The 24,641-nt window shown below is 40.8% G+C and overlaps 1 protein-coding gene across 4 annotated transcripts in view; it reads left to right on the forward strand.

Annotated features, from left to right (window-relative positions):
• Positions 1-16,760, forward strand: part of CPNE4 (copine 4) — a 525,340-nt gene extending 508,580 nt beyond the window's left edge. For all 4 annotated transcript variants that reach the window (XM_008009121.3, XM_073023607.1, XM_073023606.1 and 1 more), the window contains exons 15-16: positions 7,567-7,803; positions 15,000-16,760. In XM_008009121.3, the coding sequence (XP_008007312.1) occupies positions 7,567-7,803; positions 15,000-15,134 (372 nt within the window). In that variant the 3' untranslated portion in view covers positions 15,135-16,760. The remainder of the gene's footprint in view (positions 1-7,566; positions 7,804-14,999) is intronic.
• The last annotated feature ends 7,881 nt before the right edge of the window (positions 16,761-24,641 follow it).

Consider the following 24,641-nt stretch of genomic DNA (forward strand, 5'->3'; position numbering starts at 1 on the left):
TTCATGTGTCTGTTGGCTGTATGAATGTCTTCTTTTGAGAAATATCTCTTCATATCCTTTGCCCACTTTTTGATGGGGTTGTTTGGTTTTTCTTGTAAAATTTGATTGAGTTCTTTGTAGGTTCTGGATATTAGCCCTTTGTCAGATGAGTAGATTGCAAAAATGTTCTCCCATTCTGTAGGTTGCCTGTTCGCTCTGATGGTAGTTTCTTTTGCTGTGCAGAAGCTCTTTAGTTTAATTAGTTCCCATTTGTCGATTTTGGCTTTTGATGCCGTTGCTTTTGGTGTTTTAGACATGAAGTCCTTGTCCATGCCTATGTCCTGAATGGTATGCCCCAGGTTTTCTTCTAGGGATTTTATGGTTTTAGGTCTAACATTTAAGTCTCTAGTCCATCTTGAATTAATTTTCATATAAGGAGTAAGGAAAGGATCCAGTTTTAGCTTTCTACTTATGGCTAGCCAATTTTCCCAGCACCACTTATTAAATAGGGAATCCTTTCCCCATTTCTTGTTTTGTCAGGTTTGTCAAAGATCAGATGGCTGTAGATGTGTGGTATTATTTCTGAGGGCTCTGTTCTCTTCCATTGATCTATATCTCTGTTTTGGTACCAGTACCGTGCTATTTTGGTTACTGTAGCCTTGTAGTATAGTTTGAAGTCAGGTAGCGTGATGCCTCCAGCTTTGTTCTTTTGGCTCAGGTTTGTCTTGGCAATGTGGGGTCTTTTTTGGTTCCATATGAACTTTAAAGCAGTTTTTTCCAATTCTGTGAAGAAACCCATTGGTAGCTTAATGGGGATGGCATTGAATCTATAAATTACCTTGGGCAGTATGGCCATTTTCACAATATTGATTCTTCCTATCCATGAGCATGGTATGTTCTTCCATTTGTTTGTGTCCTCTTGTATTTCACTGAGCAGTGGTTTGTAGTTCTCCTTGAAGAGGTCCTTTACATCCCTTGTAGGTTGGATTCCTAGGTGTTTTATTCTCTTTGAAGCTATTGTGAATGGGAGTTCATTCATGATTTGGCTCTCTGTTTGTCTGTTACTGGTGTATAAGAATGCTTGTGATTTTTGCACATTGATTTTGTATCCTGAGACTTTGCTGAAGTTGCTTATCAGCTTAAGGAAATTTTGGGCTGAGACAATGGGGTTTTCTAAATATACAATCATGTCATCTACAAACAGGGACAATTTGACTTCTTCTTTTCCTAACTGAATCCCCTTGATTTCTTTCTCTTGCCTGATTGCCCTAGCCAGAACTTCCAATACTATGTTGAATAGGAGTGGTGAGAGAGGGCATCCCTGTCTTGTGCCAGTTTTCAAAGGGAATGCTTCCAGTTTTTGCCCATTCAGTATGATATTGGCTGTGCATTTGTCATAAATAGCTCTTATTATTTTGAGATACGTTCCATCAGTACCGAATTTATTGAGCGTTTTTAACATGAAGGGCTGTTGAATTTTGTCAAAGGCCTTTTCTGCATCTATTGAGATAATCATGTGGTTTTTGTCTTTGGTTCTGTTTATATGCTGGATTACGTTTACTGATTTGCATATGTTGAACCAGCCTTGCATCCCAGGGATGAAGCCCACTTGATCATGGTGGATAAGCTTTTTGATGTGCTGCTGGATTCAGTTTGCCAGTATTTTGTTGAGGATTTTTGCATCAATGTTCATCAGGGATATTGGTCTAAAATTCTCTTTTTTGGTTGTATCTCTGTCAGACTTTGGTATCAGGATGATGTTGGCCTCATAAAATGAGTTAGGGAGGATTCCCTCTTTTTCTAGTGATTGGAATAGTTTCAGAAGCAATGGTACCAACTCCTCCTTGTACCTCTGGTAGAATTTGGCTGTGAATTCATCTGGTCCTGGACTTTTTTTGGTTGGTAGGCTATTAATTATTGCCTCAATTTCAGAGCCTGCTATTGGTCTATTCAAGGATTCAACTTCTTCCTGGTTTAGTCTTGGGAGAGTGTAAGTGTCCAGGAAATCATCCATTTCTTCTAGGTTTTCTAGTTTATTTGCGCAGAGGTGTTTATAATATTCTCTGATGGTAGTTTGTATTTCTGTGGGGTCAGTGGTGATATCCCCTTTATCATTTTTCATTGCGTTTATTTGGTTCTTCTCTCTTTTCTTCTTTATTAGTCTTGCTAGCAGTCTATCAATTTTGTTGATCTTTTCAAAAAACCAACTCCTGGATTCATTGATTTTTTGGAGGGTTTTTTGTGTCTCTATCTCCTTCAGTTCTGCTCTGATCTTAGTTATTTCTTGACTTCTGCTAGCTTTTGAATGTGTTTGCTCTTACTTCTCTAGTACTTTTAATTATGATGTTAGGGTATCAATTTTAGATCTTTCCTGCTTTCTCTTGTGGGCATTTAGTACTATAAATTTCCCTCTACACACTGCTTTAAATGTGTCCCAGAGATTCTGGTACGTTGTGTCTTTGTTCTCAGTGGTTTCAAAGAACATCTTTATTTCTGCCTTCATTTCATTATGTACCCAATAGTCATTCAGGAGCAGGTTGTTCAGTTTCCATGTAGTTGAGCGGTTTTGATTGAGTTTCTTAGTCCTGAGTTCTAGTTTAATTGCACTGTGTTCTGAGAGACAGTTTGTTATAATTTCTGTTCTTTTACATTAGGTGAGGAGTGCTTTACTTCCAACTATGTGGTCAATTTTGGAATAAGTGTGATGTGGTGCTGAGAATAATGTATATTCTATTGATTTGGGGTGGAGAGTTCTGTAGATGTCTATTAGGTCTGCTTGGTACAGAGTTGAGTTCAATTCCTGGATATCCTTGTTAACTTTCTGTCTTGTTGATCTGTCTAATGTTGACAGTGGGGTGTTGAAGTCTCCCATTATTATTGTATGGGAGTCTAAGTCTCTTTGTAAGTCTCTCAGGACTCGCTTTATGAATCTGGTGGCTCCTGTATTGGGTGCATATATATTTAGGATAGTTAGCTCTTCCTGATGAATTGATCCCTTTACCATTATGTAATGGCCTTCTTTGTCTCTTTTGATCTTTGATGGTTTAAAGTCTGTTTTATCAGAGACTAGGATTGCAACCCCTGCTTTTTTTGTTTTCCATTTGCTTGGTGGATCTTCCTCCATCCCTTTATTTTGAGCCTATGTGTGTCTCTGCATGTGAGATGGGTCTCCTGAATACAGCAAACTGATGGGTCTTGACTGTTTATCCGATTTGCCAGTCTGTGTCTTTTAATTGGACCATTTAGTCCATTTACATTTAAGGTTAATATTGTTATGTGTGAACTTGATCCTGTCATTATATTAGCTGGTTATTTTGCTCACTAGTTGATGCTGTTTCTTCCTAGCATCGATGGACTTTATATTTTGAAATGTTTTTGCAATGGCTGGTACCTGTTGTTCCTTTCCATGTTTAGTACTTCCTTCATGATCTCTTGTAGGGCAGGCCTGGTGGTGACAAAATCTCTAAGCATTTGCTTGTCTGTAAAGGATTTTATTTCTCCTTCACTTATGAAACTTAGTTTGGCTGGATATGAAATTCTGGGTTGAAAATTCTTTTCTTTAAGACTGTTGAATATTGGCCCCCACTCTCTTCTGGCTTGGAGAGTTTCTGCCAAGATATCTGCTGTTAGTCTGATGGGCTTCCCTTTGTGGGTAAGCCGACCTTTCTCTCTGGCTGCCCTTATCATTTTTTCCTTCATTTCAACTTTGGTGAATCTGACAATTATGTGTCTTGGAGTTGCTCTTCTCAAGGAGTATCTTTGTGGTGTTCTCTGTATTTCCTGAATTTGAATGTTGGCCTGCCTTACTAGGTTGGGGAAATTCTCCTGGATGATATCCTGAAGAGTGTTTTCCAACTTGGTTCCATTTTCCCTGTCACTTTTAGGCACCCCAATCAGACATAGATTTGGTCTTTTCACATAATCCCATACTTCTTGGAGGCTTTGTTCATTTCTTTTTACTCTTTTTTCTCCACAATTCTCACTTCATTTCATTCATTTGATCTTCAATTGCTGATACTCTTTCTTCCAGTTAATTGAGTCAGTTACTGAAGCTTGTGCATTTGTCACGTATTTCTCGTGTTATGGTTTTCATCTCTATCAGTTCTTTTAAGGTCTTCTCTGTATTGATTATTCTAGTTATCCATTCATGCATTCTTTTTCCAAGGTTTTTAGTTTCTTTGCGCTGATTACGTAGTTCCTCGTTCCTCCTTTAGCTCTGAGAAGTTTGATCAACTGAAGCCTTCTTCTCTCAACTCATCAAAGTCATTCTCCATCCTGCTTTGTTCCGTTGCTGGCGATGAGCTGCGTTCCTTTGGAGGGGTAGATGGACTCTGACCGTTTGAATTTCCAGCTTTTCTGCACAGCTTTTTCCCCATCTTTGTGGTTTTATCTGCCTTTGGTCTTTGATGATGGTGATGTACTGATGGGGTTTTGGTGTGGGTGTCCTTTCAGTTTGTTAGTTTTCCTTCTAACAGTCAGGACCCTCAGCAGTAGGTCTGTTGGAGTTTGCTTGAGGTCCACTCCAGACCCTGTTTGCCTGGGTATCAGCAGCGGAGGCTGCAGAAGATAGAATATTGCTGAACAGCGAGTGTTGCTGTCTGATTCTCACTCTGGAAGCTTCGTCTCAGGGGTGTACCCCACCGTGTGAGGTGTGAGGTGTCAGTCTGCACCTAGTGGGGGATGTCTCCCAGTTAGGCTACTCAGGGATCAGGGACCCACTTGAGCAGGCAGTCTGTCCATTCTCAGATCTCAATCTCCATGCTGGGAGATCCACTGCTGTCTTCAAAGCTATCAGACAGGGGCATTTACATCTGCTGAGGTTTCTGCTGCTTTTTGTTTAGCTATGCCCTGTCCCCAGAGGAGGAGTCTACAGAGGCAGGCTGGCCTTCTTGAGCTGTGGTGAGCCCCACCCAATTTGAGCTTCCCGGTGGCTTTGTTTACCCACTTAAGCCTCAGCAATGGTGGGTGCCCCTCCCCCAGCCTCACTGCTGCCTTGCAGTTAGATCTCAGACTGCTGTGCTAGCAATGAGGGAGGCTCTGTGGGCATGGCATCCTCCAGGCCAGGTGTGGGATATAATCTCCTGTGTGCCGTTTGCTAAGACCCTTGGTAAAGCGCAGTATTAGGATGGGAGTTACCCGATTTTCCAGGTGTTGTATGTCTCAGTTTCCCTTGGCTAGGAAAAGGGATTCCCTTCCCCCTTGTGCTTCCCAGGGGAGGCGATGCCTCGCCATGCTTCAGCTCTCACTGATCGGACTACACCAGCTGACCAGCACCAATTGTCCGGCACTCGCCAGTGAGATGAACCCAGTACCTCTGTTGAAAATGCAGAAATCACCTGTCTTCTGTGTCACTCACGCTGGGAGCTGGAGGCTGGAGCTGTTCCTATTCGGCCATCTTGGGGCGTGCCTGCCCCAGGTTGTTTTATTTCTTAAGGTATTTATCAGGTAGGGAAGATTCATCCCCTGAACTCTAAGATCAGATCAGACAGGAGTTAGGGGAAGGCAGAGGATAAAGGAAGGAGACACAGAAGTGTGATTCACTCAAGGGCCCACCTGCTCATGAATCAGAAGTAGTCTCCTTTTGGGTGTGCCATCTGCCCTGGTCTTCCGGGTGTACTCTAGAGAGGGTGAGCTATGATTCTGGTATATTCTATACTCCTTCCCTCCATCCCCAAACCACCAATATTGCCTCTTTCTGCCACTTCTGTCTGCACCTCCCTACCTCCTCCATCACTTCATCCTACTGAAATCCTTCTCTAAACTCTCAAGCCAACTTCCTTGTGAATATATACAACTCAGAAAATATACACATAGATGGAAATATACAACTTGAATGAATCTGAAAACCAGGATTTCAGATTGGAAATTCCTGGGAACTGGGAATTCAGCTAGGACTAGGGGTGAGTGGTTAGTTAATGGACATGGAACAGAATTAGCCTTTACATTAGGCTGTATGAAAAGCATTCAGAACATGTGGCTATCTTCATCATAGTGTGAAGTTCACCTATCTCTAGCTCACATTTTTCATTTAAAACACTTTTTTCAGGCTCACAGAAAAAGAAAATGAAACTCTTCAGCACTACCAAACTATTTGCAACCTTAAGTACATTATTCTCAAAACCAGATGTTTTCAAAATGTCACTCTTCTATCCAATCTTTCTCCTTTGAAGTATGGCAATGTGGAATGGCTTAATCTCACACTTACTCCGTATAAATGTTGGGCATCTTGCAGGATTATATTGAAAGTTATTTTCTGTTTCGCCTGAGCTGTATCTGACTAATCTGCTTCTCTTTCCTCTTACCAGTAAAGGCCATCATGGTGCCTCTCATGTTGACTAAAACCAGTGATGACCTCCAATGGGTCATCCCTCTCCAGCCCCCAAAGCACTTCCCAAGGCTTCCCTGTGCTGCTGAGTACAGCACCTTTCCTCCAATTCCCATCTCAGCTGAGTCATCTTCCAGCTTCCCAGATGGAAAGGGGCAGGCGGGCTGCAGGCCAGAAGTCAGGATTTGAAGCAGGAAGTCATGGGAGCACTGCAACCTTCTGCAAGTGTGCCTAGAGAAGAGCTGCCACCTTTGTGGCACATGGCCTTCAGAGGGAGAGACTGCAACCCTGACCCTCTCATAGCAGGACTTTAGACTAGTACCATCCAGTGGTACTAGTCACAAGTACACAAGTACACAAGTGTTACTAGTACATAACACAAGTTATGTACACAATTTAAATTCCTCAGTAACTGTATTTTAAAAAGTAAAAAGAAACAGAGAAATCCATTTTAATTATATATTTTATTTAACCCAACATAGCCAACATAGTGTCATTTTAGTATGTATTCCATATAAAAAAATTATTAATGAAATAATTTGCTTTGTATTTTGTGTGCTAAGTCTTCAAAATCCACATGTATTTTATACTTACAGCATGTCAATTTGGATACTAAGTTATCATCATAAATACTTTATCTTTGTTTAGATTTTATAGATAGTTGAAAAAGTAAATTGATGTACTGAAGTTGTTCCAAACATACTTAAAATGTTTCTAATAACTGAATTGGTTATCCAATTTTAACATTAAATTTAAATTCATTACAATTAAATAAAATATAAAATTCAGTTCATCGCTTGCTCTAGCCACATTTCAAGGGCTGAGTAGTCTCATGGGGCTAGTCATCGTTGTATTGGATGTCATAGCTTTAGATTTTTAAATATCTTCAAGCAAAGAAGATCATATAAATTATTTGAGAAATGAAGAAGGTCAGACACAGAGGAATTAAGGGATCATCCCAGGGTCTCACAGAATGAGGCTTTGAAGCCAGTCTTCCTAACTCTTGGTCTGTTGCTCTTTCTTTGTAACTGTCAGTGAGGTAGTTATTATAATTAAGCTATAATTGCCATGGCTACCTTTAAGCTCCATGCATCAGAACTCTAAGCCTTCAGGACTATCAGCACAGACACTCAAAAAATGTCTGTCATCACTGTTGCTTTGGTCAATGTGCAGTGAGTCCACCTGGGTGTCTAACTGGTATTGTATTGTCCTTGTCTCCCTCACCTCTTCACCCCCTGTCATCATCGGGCATCTGATTGCAGCAATACTTCATCCTGCTGATCCTGACAGACGGTGTCATCACAGACATGGCCGACACCCGGGAGGCCATTGTCCATGCCTCCCACCTTCCCATGTCAGTCATCATCGTGGGAGTAGGGAATGCTGACTTCAGTGACATGCAGATGCTGGACGGTGACGATGGGATTCTGAGGTCACCCAAGGGAGAGCCTGTTCTTCGAGACATCGTCCAGTTCGTGCCCTTCAGGAACTTCAAACACGTATGCATATACACACTGGGGCACTTCCCATGGAAGAGCAGAACCAAAGCATGCTCACCTCCCACATTTGTCCACCAGTGTTTATACTGGTCCACCATTCTTGAAGCAACACCAGCTATGCTCTACGTACCCTTGCTGTGGGAGATGACCTGGTTTAGCTATCCCTTCCTGGGCCACGTCACCTCCCACAACAAGGATATGTAGAGCATGACTCTTTGGAGAAAAAAATTATAAATTGAGTTATAGATCAGGAGTCATGATAACTATTGTAGGCAAAATTTCACTGATTCTTGCCCTATAATTCATATAATTTAGGATCTCTAGTGCATCTAGGACTGCCTACAGTTGGGCAGCTTGTTCCCTGCCCAAAGGTGCCTGCCCAAAGTACCAAGGAGAAACTGAAATGCAGCCTATGTTTTGCTTGTCAAGGCATGTGCCCTGGCAGAAGTATATTTCCAAAATGATAGAAACCTAAATCCTCTATAAAAATATAGTAAGCAGCATCAAAGATTTACTTAACTCCTTCAAAACAAGATGATAAAATTAGTTCAAAAGAGTATATAAGGCTGGGTGCAGTGGCTCACCCCTGTAATCCCAGCACTTTGGGAGGCCAAGGTGGGTGGATCACCTGAGCTCAAGAGTTCGAGACCAGCCTGGCCAACATGGTAAAACTCTGTCTCTACTAAAAATACAAAAATTAGCTGGGCATGCTGGCAGGCGCCTGTAATCCCAGCTACTCGGGAGGCTGAGGCAGGAGAATCACTTGAACCTGGGAGGTGAAGGTTGCTGTGAGCCAAGATGGCATTACTGCATTCCTGCCTGGGTGATGAGAGTGAGACTTGGTCTCAAAATAAATATATAAATAAATAAACAAATAAATAAATAAGACAGTTAAAGTCAGTGGGAAAAAAATGCTGAATGAGTTTGCTAAGATAGATTGAAAACTGGTAAATGGCCAAGAGGGTAAAAAAAAAAAAAAAAAAAAAAAAAAAGTAATCTTTGAATTGCCCTCTCTATGGGACAGAAATCACTTGCATGCTATAAGTTTTCTACAAATTAATATCTAACTTTACAGTCTTGGGCTCTTACCAATAAGAAATAGTAAGTCAGTCAAGCAGCATTGCATTCCCCAAGGGTCTTGAGGGAGAACCATTAGACAATGCTCTAGTATGACATTGAAAAAATGCTCGGTAACAATTTTTCCACATTCCCAGGTTTTGATATATTGTGTCCATGGAGGAAGGAGCATTTTTTAAATTTCCACAAATCCCTGCACCTATTGAGCTATAATCACCCAGAAGGACATCTTGAATTCATAAAAGCTCCCTTGGGGCTAATGGTAGTCCTGAAGACCCCTCTAGAGTATCCTAGTTGTATCTTGGCATCTGTGGGGGTAACTTGGGTATTCCCGGATAGCCTTCGTGGTTTTTTTTTTGTGCTTCTTGCGAAAGCCACCCAAGAGCAGAGCATATGCCCAGCCCCTACTTTCTACTGAGGCCTTGCCCTCTGCACTGCTGCAGATGCCAACTATACCACTCCTCAGGGCTGGTGACTAAACTTGAGCTGCCCTGGCAACAGGGAATCTTCAGAATCTTCAGTACCCTGAAGCTTATCTGTGGTCTCCTTGGAAAATAAGAGAGTCCTCTCCTTTCCATGCTACAGAGTCCCCTCTGTCACCTGAACCATTAATGCAGTGAGATATGTCAAAGATCCCTGCTAGAAAACATCTTCATTAACTTCCATGGCAGTCCCTCCCTTCATAGGGCTCAAATCAGTTATTTGGGTCAGGCAGGATGCCATCCCCTCCACTTCAAGCTTATTTGGTAAAGCCTTTCTCCTCCAGTCAAAAACTCATTCAAACGAATCCCTGACATTCTTCATAGTGAGTTTATCGGATATATCCAGACACATCTGACTCCCAATTTATGTTCACACTGGAATCTCACCTACACTGTGTAAGGAAATTACAGATGAGAGGTGGAAAGCTAAATGGATCATCAAAACAATGATCCACCCAAACTCCCACCCCCATGCATACTTGACTGTAATCCTGGTACCAGTCCTAGTGTGAGAGCCTTTAGCATATGCTCTTCAGAAATTGCTGTTTGTTCTGCCACCTTCTTTGGACAGGCTTTAAAATGAGAATTCAGATAAATCACCAGCTTAGCTGCCTCAGCTGAACCCTACATTTCATGAGCTGCCCAGACTTCATAGGGAAGTAACTGCACATCCCAAGACTCCTTGGATGATGAGGTACTGTTCATAACTGTACTGCCACACAATTACTACTCTACTTTTAAGGAGGGCTGCAGTGTAATTAAAATCACTGAAGGAGCAGAAAATCAATCCCTGGCTACAGAGTTGAGTACAGAGAGAGTTTCCAAGTAACAGCAGCGCAGTCAATCTTCCCACAAGCTCCCAGGGCTATGCATGTGGATGAGGGGTAATTGTGTTATTATATCCCATCCTCAAGTTTCCCTAGGAAGAGATTTCCAAATAAAGGTACTCATTAATGAAAGAGATGCACTAAGCCCTCAAGTTGTCTGCCTATGGACAGCAAGGAGTAGAGTTAAAAAGAAGTAGTATTCTTTACAGAGGGATGAGGTAGAGCAGGCCAAATTTGTTGCAATTATGTTCATTAATGAAGCTAGTTTCTCCCAAGGTGTCTAAGATGGAGGAAAGGGTGTTTTTCCTGATTTTAATGCTGTATTCTTTTCAGCCAGACAAAATAGGTAGCCACGTCACTGAATACCAGTGATAGCTTTGCATAGTGAAGCAGGATCAAAGAGTTCACTGTCTAGGAGATTCATTAACTTCCCCAAATCACCCTTTCTCCCCTCTACATCCCCCACCTCCCCACCTCCCCCCGCACACACTTGTGTGCTAACACAATGTCACTGAGCTATGAAAGGTTCTAACCTCTACCCTCAAGCCTCCTCCTCTTCCCCAAAACACTTACAGAATGCTTGTTCTGTGCAAGGCACATACTAGTCACTAGGACCACAATGAAATTATACAACCATGGATCCAGACCTCAAGACATTTACTGGAGAATTGCATGACTGGGAGAAAGGTACCAGCAAAAAAATCACATGCTAAGCAACCTGTGGGTGGTTGAGAAGAATTAAAATGTTGCTACAGGACCTCAAAGCAGACAGGAGTAGCCATGGGAAAAGGCTTACAGCTTAAGTTAAGTATTTGAGGAAAGACAGCCTTGGAGAGCCGGGAATTTCAGGGACATTGGCAACAAGAGGAATGCTAGGGGCAGAGCAAGGAAGTAGGGTGCTACTTATAGTCTCTGTGCTACACAAAGTCTCTGGCTGCTCTGTGAATGACCAAGGAAGAACACCAGGAGCATACTCACCCCTCTTATCTTCATGGATTTCAAATTAGATTTTGAAAGCCATTTCATTACCCAAACTAATCTACTTTGAATTCAATAAGCCATAAATAAAAGGGAAGGTAGCAGCTTAAATCATTTTATGTAAGCCATTAGCCCATGAATTGCCTCTCTTTTTCTGCTCTGCATGATAAGTCAGAGCTTTAGAGTTTACAGGGCACAAGTTATGTTATGGTCTTTTTTCCTGCTCGTATAACAGAATATCACAGACTGGATAATTTATAAAGAACTGAAGTTTATTTGGCTCATGGTTTTGGAGTCTGGGAAGTCCAAGAGCATAACACCAGCAACTCCAAGGGTCATCTCATGGCAGAGCTACGGAAGGCATGAGCAAACATGTAAGACAGAGAGAAGGAAAGCACAAGGAGCAGACTCTCTTTTATAACAACCCACTCTCATGATAACTAACCTGCTCCCATGATACTGACCTCAGGCCCCACTTCCCAACCTTGTTGCATTGATAATTAAGTTTCCAGCACATTAATTTAGGAGACACACTCAAATTATCATACGCTTTAAGCTATGTGACTCTGGGCAAGTTATTTAACCTCTCCAGGCCACAGACTTTCATCTATAAAATGAGGTAAATGATACACGCATTGCAAAGATAAGGTGTTGTCCATATAAAGCTTAAGACAGTGCCTGGTCCATGTAGGTGGTTAATAAATAAAGCTTTTTTTACAGTTATTACCAGTTTCATTCATATTCTTGACCCTTTCCCACCCAATACATGTCCCCAAAGCCCTATTTGCTTGCCAGCACAGATATGCAAGGGGATGGGAGAATCCTTTGGGAACAATGCTGTCCAATATGGTAGCCACTAACCACATGTAGCTATTATATTTAAATTCATTAAAAGAAAATAAAATTACAAACTCAGTTCCTCAGTCAGACTTGCCTTATTTCAAGGACTCAATAGTTGCATGAGACTAAGAACTCCCATATTGGCCAGCACAGATATAGAATATTACCATCATCAGAGGAAGACCTACTTGACAGACTGGTTTAGGAATATTTTTTGCTGCAAGCAACAGTAAATTCATCTTACAGGGATTACATAAATGGTTCTTGACCAAGGGTAACATTATGCCCCAGGAAACATTTTGGAATATCTGACATTTTTGATGGTAACAAATACAGGGCTTCTGGTCATATCTAGTGGGTAGAGGCTAAGGATGCTGCTAAACTTCCTACAATGCACCGGACAGTCCCCCACACAAAGAATTATTCAGCCCCAAATCTCAATAGTGTCAAGATTGAGAAACCCTGGATTATACAAATAGAACATATTTTTTCTCATATAGCTAGAAGTGAGGGGCTCATTGCTGCTGGATCAGTGATTCAATAGTGTCAGAGCCAGCATTTTGTGATTCCCTTTGCTCTTCCTACATAATGATAAAATGGTTGCTACAGCTCCAGTAATCACATTCTATTTCAAGATAGAAAGGAAGAGGAAAGGGACATAGGGCCAACTGTGTCTAGAGGGTGTTGGCTGCAGTCCCAAACTAAGTCCTGGACTATTACAATGGCAAAGGGATTAAACCAAAATGTTCATCAGAAATGTACAAGTCTTCAAGGCTAGGTGCGGTGGCTTACGCCTGTAATCTCAGGACTTTGAGAGACTGAGGCGGGTGGATCACCTGAGGTCAGGAGTTCGAGACCAGCCTGGTCAGTATGGTGATACCCCTGTCTACTAAAAATATAAAATTAGCTGGGCATGGTGGCGGGCGCCTGTAATCTCAACTACTCTGGAGGCTGAAACAGGAGAATTGCTTGAACCTGGGAGGCAGAGATTACAGTGAGCTGAGATCACGCCACTGCACTCCAGCCTGGGTGACAGAGTGAGACGCCATCTCAAAAAAAAAAAAAAAAGAAATGTACAAGTCTTCCAGAACACTAGCACTATGACCTCCACACACTTTTACAGAGTTCCAAAATACTACTCCTGCCAATATTTCATATTTAATACTTTTACTACTCCTGTACTTAAAAAAAAATACACCTGTAAAAATAGGACATTTTGGTAATTTTTAACTATCTGATAATTTTTTTTTGCATGTGTAGCCCTGAGTCCAGAATCCGTTAAACTCTTGTATTGTTAAAGATTTTTCACAAGGAAAAAGTCTTTTAACTTTTAACCAGGAGAGAAAAGCTTTCCAAAAAACCTCCCCTAGGAAATTTTCACTTCTATCTCAAAGGATGGAATTGGGTCATATTGTCATCCCTAGATGTAAAGGAAGCTGGACAATCAAGGATTTGACTTTCTAACCTTCAAATGAGAAACAGCCAGGGAGAAAAGGGTATAAATGACTTTTGTATCTGCCCCGCTATACACATGGACCATGGTATAACACACAACCCTGAGCAGTTATTTATAAAATAAAGGGACATCTGTAGATCACAAATGTCCATCATGCTATGACATCTTCAAAATGTGAAAGATCGCTTTAGAAAAACTCTTTACAGTGTTTTCAGATTGCTTAAAAGATACATGTCTCTTATTTTGAGACTCTGTGAGATAGAGTGAATTCTTTTCTTTTCTCTTTTGCCTCTAAGAACAGCAGGGCTTAGTAAAGTTAAATGGCCAAGTGGCAAGCCACATAGAAAAGAAAGAACTGAAAACCAGGTCACATGGTATTCAGTCCAGCCCTCTTTCTTTTGGAATCTCAAACACTTGTTAAGTCTGCCTCAAGTTTTTAATCTCTTCAATAATAGCTAATAATGAGGCTCAGGCCATTGAAATTGCTTGTCCAGGGGTTGTATAGTTAGTACTAAATGCCAGAGCCAGGAGTAAAGCCCAGGTCTGCATGAATGACTCCAGAGTCCATGTATAATATCACCCTCAACCTTTTTCTGCTGCAGAATCATCACCATAAATCACATGGTCTTCCTGTGCCCCTGCCCCAAAATCATGCAGCAGATCCATAAGGCTGATAGAATAAAGGCTAAATGAATTAGTGTGGCATTCCAGACTCTCCATCACCTGGTCTCAAGCCAATTTTCCAACCAAATGCCCAATCAATCCTACATCTACCCCTAAACCCCCTCATCCCCCACCTGCCATGCACACTTCCTTCAGCTCCATCAGGTGACTCACTGTCCCTAGGAGGGTCAAATGCCATTCCCCTACCCCTTCTCTAGGTATTAAAATAAGCTCAACTTAAAAGCCACCTCCTCTTAGAAGCCCTAAAATAAGTTGGTCTCTATGTTTTTTATGCCCTGGCCTCACTGTTTGTGATTCTCTAGAGAAATGCTTCTCAAATTTCAATATGCATATGAATCACTAGTAGCTCTGAGTTGGGTCTGAGAGTCTGCATTGCTAATAAGCTCCCATGTGACGTGACACTGCTGCTCTATAGCATGTATCATATTCTACCTCATAGTGGGGTTAATATTGGCCATGCCTAGCTCCCCTCATGTGATTACAGCCTTCCTGAGGCAAGAACCGTAGACCCTTAAACCCTAGTGTGGCACCTGGAACATAAATAAGTGTCTAAAATTGAGTGAAAATTAGAAATAAAACTGCAGAACAATTCATTCTCCCATCCAACTTTTACTCATCTTCAGACGTAAATAGTTTTATCGTTTGAGACGGGCATAAAAATATATAATAATGAAATTAAAGGCCCATTTTCCAACAATCTGACAACTCTTGCTTGAAGTAGACCCTTGACAAATAATGTATGAATGAAAGTGAATGAAACTTAGCTGCCCAGAGCAGGACTCAGATCTTTTAGGTTGAGTCTGGTTCCTTTGACCAGAAGCCAATGTCACGATGATTTCTTCTTCCCTGCAGGCATCTCCAGCTGCCCTGGCAAAGAGCGTGTTGGCTGAAGTCCCAAACCAAGTTGTGGACTATTACAATGGCAAAGGAATTAAACCAAAATGTTCATCAGAAATGTACGAATCCTCCAGAACACTAGCACCATGAACTCCCCACACAGTTTTACAGAGTTCTGAAATACTACTCCTGCTAATATTTCATATTTAATACTTCTACTACTCCTGTACTTTAAAAAAAACAACACATACACATTTAAAAATAGCACGTTTTGGTGATTTTTAACTATCTGATGATTTTTTTTGCATGTGTAGCCCTGAGGCCTGGATCTGTTAAACCCTTGTATTGTTAACTTTTTACAAAGAAATACAGATAATAATAACTTACTATTTACATTACAGCATGTCGCCTTGAAATAAAATGGTATCTGTATCCGTTTTTTATACAGGTTTGTTGAAATTTTGCTAAATTTCTTATCTTTACACTCTAAAGCATTTTGAAACATTTATTGAACGTTGATAGCCAAAATATACTTGGTTTTATCTGCTATAGGATGAGAGACTTTTTAAAATGACAGATGCATGGACTGTATTTTGCATGTTTAAAATAAAAAGAGAAAAACCCACACGGTTTTTGCAGTTGTTATCTCTAATTCCTCCCTGCTGAGAATGGTCTCTCTACTAAAGAAGAAGTTTATTCACTTCTTCTTTTTGAGGTGGGTCTTTTTGAGGTAGGTCTGGGTCATCTAGCCCAGCACCTCTCATACTTTTTACTGTGTACACAAATCACCTGCAAGTCTTATTTAAATTCAGATTGTGATACATAGGTCTGTGTGGGACCCAAGATTCTGCATCTTTAACAAGGTTCCAGGTGATACTAATGCAGTCCCTGGACTATACCAAGAGGAGTGAGACTCTAGACTTAAGGATGTCATGATGGAGACCATCAAATACAGGGCAGCTTCTAGTCTGCTTGAGAATGGCACCTCTTCCTGACAGTAGCATAAAAGTCCTGCCTGTCTCAGGGGCAACAGTAGAAAGTAATGAGATCGAGTCCAGAAGCTGCACACCTCAAATCAGTCTCGCTGCTTTATACTCACACCTCTTCCTTAGACAAGACTAGAAAGTGCTCCTCCTGGCCAGTCCCTGCCCTCTTAAAAGTGGCATCACACACCACTGCATGGATGGTGTCAATCCCTAGAAGTGACCTCAAAGAGTCTTCCTTGGAACCACAACAACAGAAACTTATGCATGGCACATGGCCATGCAACACAGCTCCCAATATGTGGTCCACTAAGTTGACCCTTGAGCTTAGTGTGGGAACTTCTTGCCTCCTTTCTATCACTTCTGAGAGCAAACTCTGTAAGCAGAAATGCCTGGAATGATTGTTTGGGGAGGAGGTGTTTTGTTTCAATATAAGCTGGCCAGTCTGGAACCAAAAGGATGAATGTTTAACTTGTATAATCTTCTTGCAGAGAAACAGGCAAGTGTTTTTGCAAGCATAAAAGGCACAAAGTGGAGTTTATTTTTGGTCAGAGAGATGTAGAAGTAAATCACAAGGCAAAATTTGTTGTTTGTTTGAAGGGGAGAGCAGTATTAACAAGCAAATAAAATGCCTTGTATGATTTCCAGAGTTACAATTATAGATCCTAATCTTGCAAATACATGTCAACCAAATGCACAACATTTTGGGAAAGATGGTAAAATTGTATGACGGAAAAACTCGTAACTATTTAAGCTATATTGTTTTATTAATAAATTGGGTACTTACAGAATTCTTCTAAGAGTTGTGGTCTTGTTTCTCTTTTCAAGGCAATTTCCTAACAGGAATTTATTTCATGTATGCAGTGTGGCCTCAGATTAGAAGTAGCTCTTTCATAGTACAATGGAAACATGGATCACTGCTTCTAATAAACAAGGAATTAAAATATTTAGATACAATATTATGGAAATATCTGGTGATTATTTCTAACCCCAAACGAAGACATGAACTTTCATGTCTATGTACCTGGAACATAGTAAACACTCAACAGACATTTAATAAATATGGAGATGATTAATAACATAAGTAAATGAATGAATAGACTTGTTAATATTCCTTAGGATCAATCTTTATTCCACTGTAGATTTAACAGGTAGATTAAGTGTTTGTGTCTATCAATTAAATGATGCACCCTGTCATTCACAAAGATCTGTTGGGATCTCTACACTTATGTCAGGATTCCTGGAATCTGTGAGATGGGGTGGAGAGGATAGAGTGCAGTTGGCCTGGCAGAACCTTAAGGCAGTTTACTTTCCTTTTCACAGTCAGACTCAAGTTCATCTCAAAAGACCAATAAAAATAATATCTATGAATTATTGAAGAGTGTCTTAGTCAGTTCAAGTTGCTATAACAAAATACCACAAACTAGGTAGCTTAAACAACAGAAATTTACTTCTCGCAGTTCTGAAGTCTGGAAAGTCGAAGATCAAAGTACAAGTCAATTTGGCTCCTGGTGAGGGCTCACTTCTGGCTTGCAAACAGCCATCTTCTTACTATGTCCTATCATGACAGAGAGAGAGAGTTAGCTTTCTGGTCTCTTCTTATAAGGGCACTAATCTCGTCACAAGGATCCCACCCTCATGACCTCATCTAAGCCTAATTCTCTCCAAAAGTCCCCACCTCTTCATACCATCACACTGAGGGGTAGGGCTTCATATATGAATTTTGGAGAGACAGTAATATTCAGTTCATAACAAAAGGCTACTGTGTGCCAGGTACTGTTTTAAGTGCTTGTAATGTACTATCTCATTTAATCCTCCCAACATCCTTGTGAGATTGGTAGTATTAATAGCCTTACTTTGCAGATGAGGAAACTGAGACACAGAGAGATTAGGTAGCTTGCCAGGATTGCACAGCTATGAAAGTTCAGAGCCAGGATTTAAATATGGATATTCTGGCTCCTAAACCCAAACTCACTGTGTAATCCCCATTTCGGCTATCCTTCTTGCACTATACCCATTCACTTGCCATATCAAGCAGCAGATTATTAGGAAATTTGAGAGAAATTAGCCTTAAAATATTCTTTGCTCCCAAATTCAGAAAGATCCATCTCATCTGATGATCTCAGATTGTTGTTTTGGGCACTTGGTGTCTCGTTATGTACAACATCCCCCCCGAAAGCAATAGAAAATTCTCAAGCCACAACCAGTTCTCCCCAACTTCTTGCCATCGAGGATACCATTTAGGTTGGACATCACAAATACAGATGTTTCCAAGCGCTGTGCAAGCCATAAGAATAACTAAGAAAAAACAGGTTTTAACAGAGGGACATAAAGAGTAAAGTAAGAAGAATGGAGGGAAATTGGAACGTGTGTGTCCAGAAGAAGGCAGCTACTACCCAGGTCCAGGGGCCGTGCAAGAATGTGGACCCAATGCAGCCAGCCCATCCAGTTTTTCAAGAAAACTGAAAAACCTGGTATTTCACGTAAAACCTACTGATCCATAAATATTAAAGGCTCATTTAAAATTCAGTAACTGTTTTAAAAGATGACAAGAGCTGGCTGGGCACGGTGGTTCACACCTGTAATCCCAGCACTTTGGGAGGCCGAGGCAGGCGGATCACCTGAGGTCAGGAGTTCGAGACCAGCCTGGCCAACATGGTGAAACCCCATCTCTACTAAAATACAAAAGTTAGCCAGGTGTGGTGGTGCATGCCTGTAATACCAGCTCCCCAAGGGGCTGAGGCAGGAGAATCGCTGGAATCTGAGGCGGAGGTTACAGTGAACCGAGATCGCGCTACTGCACTCCAGCTTGGGTGACAGGGCAAGACTTGGTCTAAAACAAACAAACAAAAAAACTGCAAGAACCAATCTGTGCAAGTCCAATGAAAACTACCTCTGGGCTTATGTTGGCTCTGTGTGAAAATTTGGAACCACTGAGTTATATCTGTGTATGGCCTGCTCTCCACTGGGTCTCAATAGATAATATATACACTTTAAAATTCTTGAAGACCCTAAAGAAGCTTTATTTCTGTGGCTTATATTTATTAATATTTGCTATATTAGGAATTGAAACTGGAAATGGAATATATTTATTAATTTATTTAAATAGCAATAATAGACCCATTACATGATAACATAAATAAAATACTTTCATAACAAACTGTATTTTCAACACCAAAAAACAGTCAGTGAGAAGTGCAGCATTGTTTTACAATTTTTCAAATCTTTAGTGTCTTGTTTAATAGAAGATTGCCAGATTCTTATATCTGCTTCTGATTCAACGTGTTGTGAAATGATGTTTTGGTTGAAGTACAATGTTGAAAACCTGACCTTACGTGGACATGTCATTGGAAAGGGGAGAGCTATTTTTAGCTTTTTCAGATAATTGTCCTTCTTTTTACCACATCCAAACTCAACAAGTGGTAGTCTTTTAAATTTTAAAGGTTAGTAGCAACACAGAATATGAAATCATATCAATAAAATTGCCCTAGTATTTTCAATGGTTCTTTTACCCATGCACGATTTTGTAGCATCATGCACTTGTCATTCAGAAAATATTGATCCACTCAGCTATTTAGATGTTTCAAATGCTTGCACAGTTTATTTTATAATATCAAAAAACCCTGCATTTTCTATTGCTGTGCAATATTACTGCTGATTGCACCAGACAGTCTTTAAGTACGGAGAATTTGTCAAATTATGGTGGCAGGTTCAGACTTTCCAAAACTCTAATCTTTGTTAGGGAGCTCAAATGTTATAATTGCCAACAAACACTGTCAGTTGTTTTTCTTGAAGTGACAGGCTCACTTCAATCATTTTTAAGAAAATATCTCCCAAGTCTGAATAGCTCTGCCTTATCTGTCAGTCATTTTACAAGTAAAAATGATGTTCTGTGGGAGAAAAACAGCTAGATCAGCTCCAAACACAATGGCATGTATGCTTTTCCTTTCGTAGCAACCATTTTAGGTTAAAATGCAGCAAAAGCACTTTCTGGTGCTTTGCAATTTGTCTCCCAGCATTTGGAAAAGACATGAACTCATGGGTCAAGATTTAATAAAGATAACAATTTTCCTACTGCATCAGGAACGGTGTTAAGTGAAACTGTATGTTTTTTCTGCAAGTGTGTGATGGTGAAAAATACAGGGAACACTAGTACGGTGTGGTGCCACTTTCTTGATGTGAGCTAAAGCCCCAAGAGTTTTACCTACCAGTGCTTTTGCACCACTGATGCCAATGTCAATATAGTGAAAAATGTGAGCAACATTTTAACGTTTTTATGAAAATAATTTTTACCTCAGATACCCCCTGAAAGGGTCTCAGGGACCTCCCTCTGAGAACTGCTTTTTATAGCCTACTTGACAAAGTTGTATTTGTTTGCTATTACTGCATAACACATCTACAAACGTAGGGTGTAAAACAACACACATTGATTATCGCACTGTTTCTATAGGTCAGAAATCCAAGAAGACTCAGGTGCATCCTCTGCTTAAAGTCTCATAAGGCTGAAATCAAGATGTCAGTAGGGCTGTGTTCCTTACTAGATGCTCTGGAAAGAATCTACTTCCAAGCTCACTCAGGTTGTTGGTTGCAGTTGCAGAACTGAAGTCCCCATTTTCTTGCTGGCTATCAGCTGGGCAAGAAAGCAGAGGGGAGGGCAGTGTCAGGGATGGTGGGGTGGGGGCAGACACAATCTTTACTCTGAAGGGTTTCTCACATTCCCTCTCACACTCTCCATGTGGCCCCCTCCAGCACTGGTGTGTCTTTCTCAAACATTAAATCTAACTTCTTTTTCTGCTGTATTTCACTGACTCCAGCCAAAGAAGTTTTCTGTTTTTAAGGGATTATGATTAGAATGGCCCATCCAGACAATCCAAGATCCTAAGCTCTGTAACCGTAATTACATCAAGTCATAAACCCATAAACAGAACATGTTTATGGGTTCCAGGGACTAGGGCTTGGACTTATTTGGGGGGCCATTCTGCCTACCACAAAAGAAACGCAAAATATTACTAGATGATTCTTAGAGTAAATGTAGGTTGTTCAAGAACTGTAAAAAGGCTTCCCATGGTAATAGAAGAAAAACATAGACCAAGTCAAGGAGCGGTGTTAAAAATACCTGCTGATTCTAGGCTTTTCCCAGGAGAGCTTATTCTAAATCTGCTTGAATACCTCCCTTTTTTTAGTCTACCCAGCACTTAATAAGCACCAACCTTGCACTAGGTTGGGGGGTGAGAACTAGGGGGATGGGAGTTAAATGAGAGAAGTAGATATAAAAATATTTGGTCCCTGCTCCTGGAGGAGCTCACAGCCTAGAGCTGCCCTCTAACTCCAGGACTTTGGGATCCCATTAGACATATTATATATGCCTTAACACTTAAGACATTTATTACTTGAGGACTTTCTCATGAAGATGTTCTCAAACATTGAAAGTAGAGTAGTGGTGTAGGAAGAGAGGTAAGGACACAGGTGAGAAGAACAATCAAGCCAGTCAATCATTTTTATCATCATCCCCTACCTTGCCCTCCACATGAAATAGACAATCAAATCCCTCCTTAAAAAATTCTACCTTTAATTCTGTCTCGACTCAGTGCCTTCCTCTTGAGTATGGTACGTGAAAATACCTGGTGTTTTCAAGCCAAAGCAACGTGAATTCAAATCCAATCTCTGCTATTTAAGAGTGGGATGGTATCTCTGAGCCTCAACTTTCCCATCTGTAGAATAGGGAGAATGATTCCTACTTTGACAAATCGCTACAATTTCAGATAATGTATGCAAGCACCTTAATACAATATCTGGAGGTTGTATTCCCTGAAAAGCAAACTCTAAGATCAAGATTAGAATGCAGATAGACTATTAAGGGAGTATTACCAGGATCATGAACTGCGGAAGGAAAGAAAAGGAAGCGGCACTCTGATCCCATAAGAAGCTTTGAAGGGGGCAGCCATTTGACATGATCCCAAGTTGGGGAAAAGGGGCCTGGCCTTTATACCCCATCACAGATAAGCCAGCAGATACCTCAAAAGAAGGGTTAGTTTTGGTCAAAGCATCTCTTCTCAACTAAGGAAATTTCAGAAAAGTTGAGCCTCTGGGTCTCAGCAACTGGAAGGATAAATTCTCAAGCCTGAATGGGGAGATCTGGGTTGCAAAGCACATCTATGACACCTTGCATTTGCCACAGTACTCAGTATATTGTGACATTTGCTATTATTATTTGTCATCATTTTTAGACTTCTTTGCATAGCCACTGCTCCTGACTTATTCTAACCCTATCCCCTCTTGTCTAGGAAGTAAAAGATTTTCCTAACTGGTTTCTGTAATCCGTATTACTTTCATCCAATCTGCTCTCCATACTGCTGCCACAGTGGTAGTTATGAAATAAATCTGAGCATCTCATTGCCCTGCCTAAAATACTTCAGTGGCTCCCCACAAACTTCAGAATGAAATCCTTATTTTTGAATATGACCTTGAACATAATATGCATCTGATTTTCATCATGATCCTTGCACACTTTCTCAGCCCACTTCTAGCCACCCCACCCCACCCTACACTGCTAACAAACTCTTCACATTGGTTTGTTGAAACTTCCCCCATCCCACCCCTTCACCCAGTTAATGTCTACTTATGTTGGGAGACTCAGCTCACATGTCAACTCCTCTCAGAAGCCCTCCTAGCCCTGGCACGGTGGCTCATGCCTGTAATCCTAGCACCTTGGGAGGCCAAGGTGGGCAGATCACCTGAGGTCAGGAGTTCGAGACCAACCTGGCCAACATGTTGAAACCCCATTTCCACTAAAAATACAAAAATTAGCTGGGCATGGTAGTGCGCACCTGTGATCCTAGCTACTCAGGAGGCTGAGGTGGGAGAATCCCTTGAACCTGGGAGGCAGAGGTTTCAGTAAGCCAAGATCGTGCCACTGTACTCCAGGCTGGGTGACAGCAAGACTCTGTCTCAGAAAAAAAAAAAGAAAAAAGAAAAAAAGTTCTTCTAGACCTCCCTTCCCTACCCTAGATTTGATCAAATATTTATCCTGTGGGTTCCCTTTTTACCTGTGCATACCTCTGTCAGAACCTTTCCCCCCACCTAGTACCTTAGTTTCTCCCAGAGAGCAGAGCCCTGTCTTACCTTTAAACTGAGACCCTATTTAGTGCCCAATACATGATTAGAGCATGCAGAAATAAATCTGTAAGAGAAGTTGTCCTTCTGGTGGGAGGGGAACCACTTACGATAGACTCTCAGTGCAGTCTTTTAAGAAATATAGCTGGCCCAGCACTTTGGGAGGCCAAGGTGGGCAGATCACGAGGTCAAGAGATCGAGACCATACTGGCAACATGGTGAAATCCCATCTCTACTAAAAATACAAAACTTAGCTGGACGTGGTGGTAGGCGCCTGTAGTCCCAGCTACTTGGGAGGCTGAGGCAGGAGAATCACTTGAACCTGGGAGGCAGAGATTGCAGTGAGCCGAGATCATGCCACTGCACTCCAGCCTGGCAACAGAGTGAGACTCAGTCTCAAAAAAATAAAAGAAAAAGAAAAAGAAAAAGAAAAAAAAGCAATATAGCTGGCAAGCACAAATCAAATTCTGGTATTACACCAAAATTCTCAGTTTAGCACCAAGATTTTCAGGCAAACATTATTAAGTACAACAAAATTGTAATATAAGAGAATGTGACCAGTTTCCCAAGGTTTATGTAATGCAATTATGTAACTCAGATGGCCCCCAAGTTACTCCAGACTTCCAACAAAATACCCCGACAGCAATGTTATCACCCTATTGGGGTATTTTGCTGGAGCTAGATAGAGGTGGTGGCTCACATTTTGAGAGTACTAAATATCACTAAATTTTCCACTTTAAAATGACTAATTTTATGTTATATAGGTTATGTTATATGAATTTCACATCAACTAAAATAACACACAATAAAATGTTCTAATATCCCAGTTTATTAGATTAGCACGCCACCCAGTCACTCACCTGGATTGCCTCCCAACCCATCCTCACCTCTCACTTTGGATGTGGTTCCAGGTTCCTCTGCTAATTATCTCCTGCCCTTGTATCACATTAACAGATTTCTAGGTGGCTGCATTTTTATTTAAATCATACCCCACACCCACTACCCTTGACACCACCATGGACACATTTTCCTTGCTTAATCCCCCAAAGGGCAACCAAGAACAGAAAGTAGTGTTTAACAAAGCTTTCCTGAAAACTTGGAGTGAACAAAGGAAATTATGATGCAAAAGAGATAAACATAAAACTGAATTCTATGTTTGCTGTAAGAAGTCATGGGCTATAAAATATATTGTTAATGTGATAACTCAGGAGAAAAAGAAAAATCTCATTAAACATTTACAAAGGTTTCATTTTTAAAATTTCATAGTTGCCAATAATAAGACAAATTTATCCCTGCAATTCCATTATCCTTTTTCCTTCAGTGCCAAAATGCATCTAAGCCTTCTTCATATTGTTAATTTAAAGGTTGTTCTGCCATTTGCAGTTATACAGAGCATCACAAAGAAATGTTGGTATTCTTTACTGTGTGTGGGATCCTGACCTTTTTGGGTCTTTAGTATGTATAATGTAATAATGAACCTTACTCAGAAACACTGAAGTTTTGTAGGCATTTCTTATTTTATTAAACTTACAGTGTTTTCTAATTTTGAAACCCCAGTGTA

The sequence above is a fragment of the Chlorocebus sabaeus genome, chromosome 15, assembly GCF_047675955.1.
Source record: "Chlorocebus sabaeus isolate Y175 chromosome 15, mChlSab1.0.hap1, whole genome shotgun sequence".
Classification (NCBI taxonomy): Eukaryota; Metazoa; Chordata; class Mammalia; order Primates; family Cercopithecidae; genus Chlorocebus; species Chlorocebus sabaeus.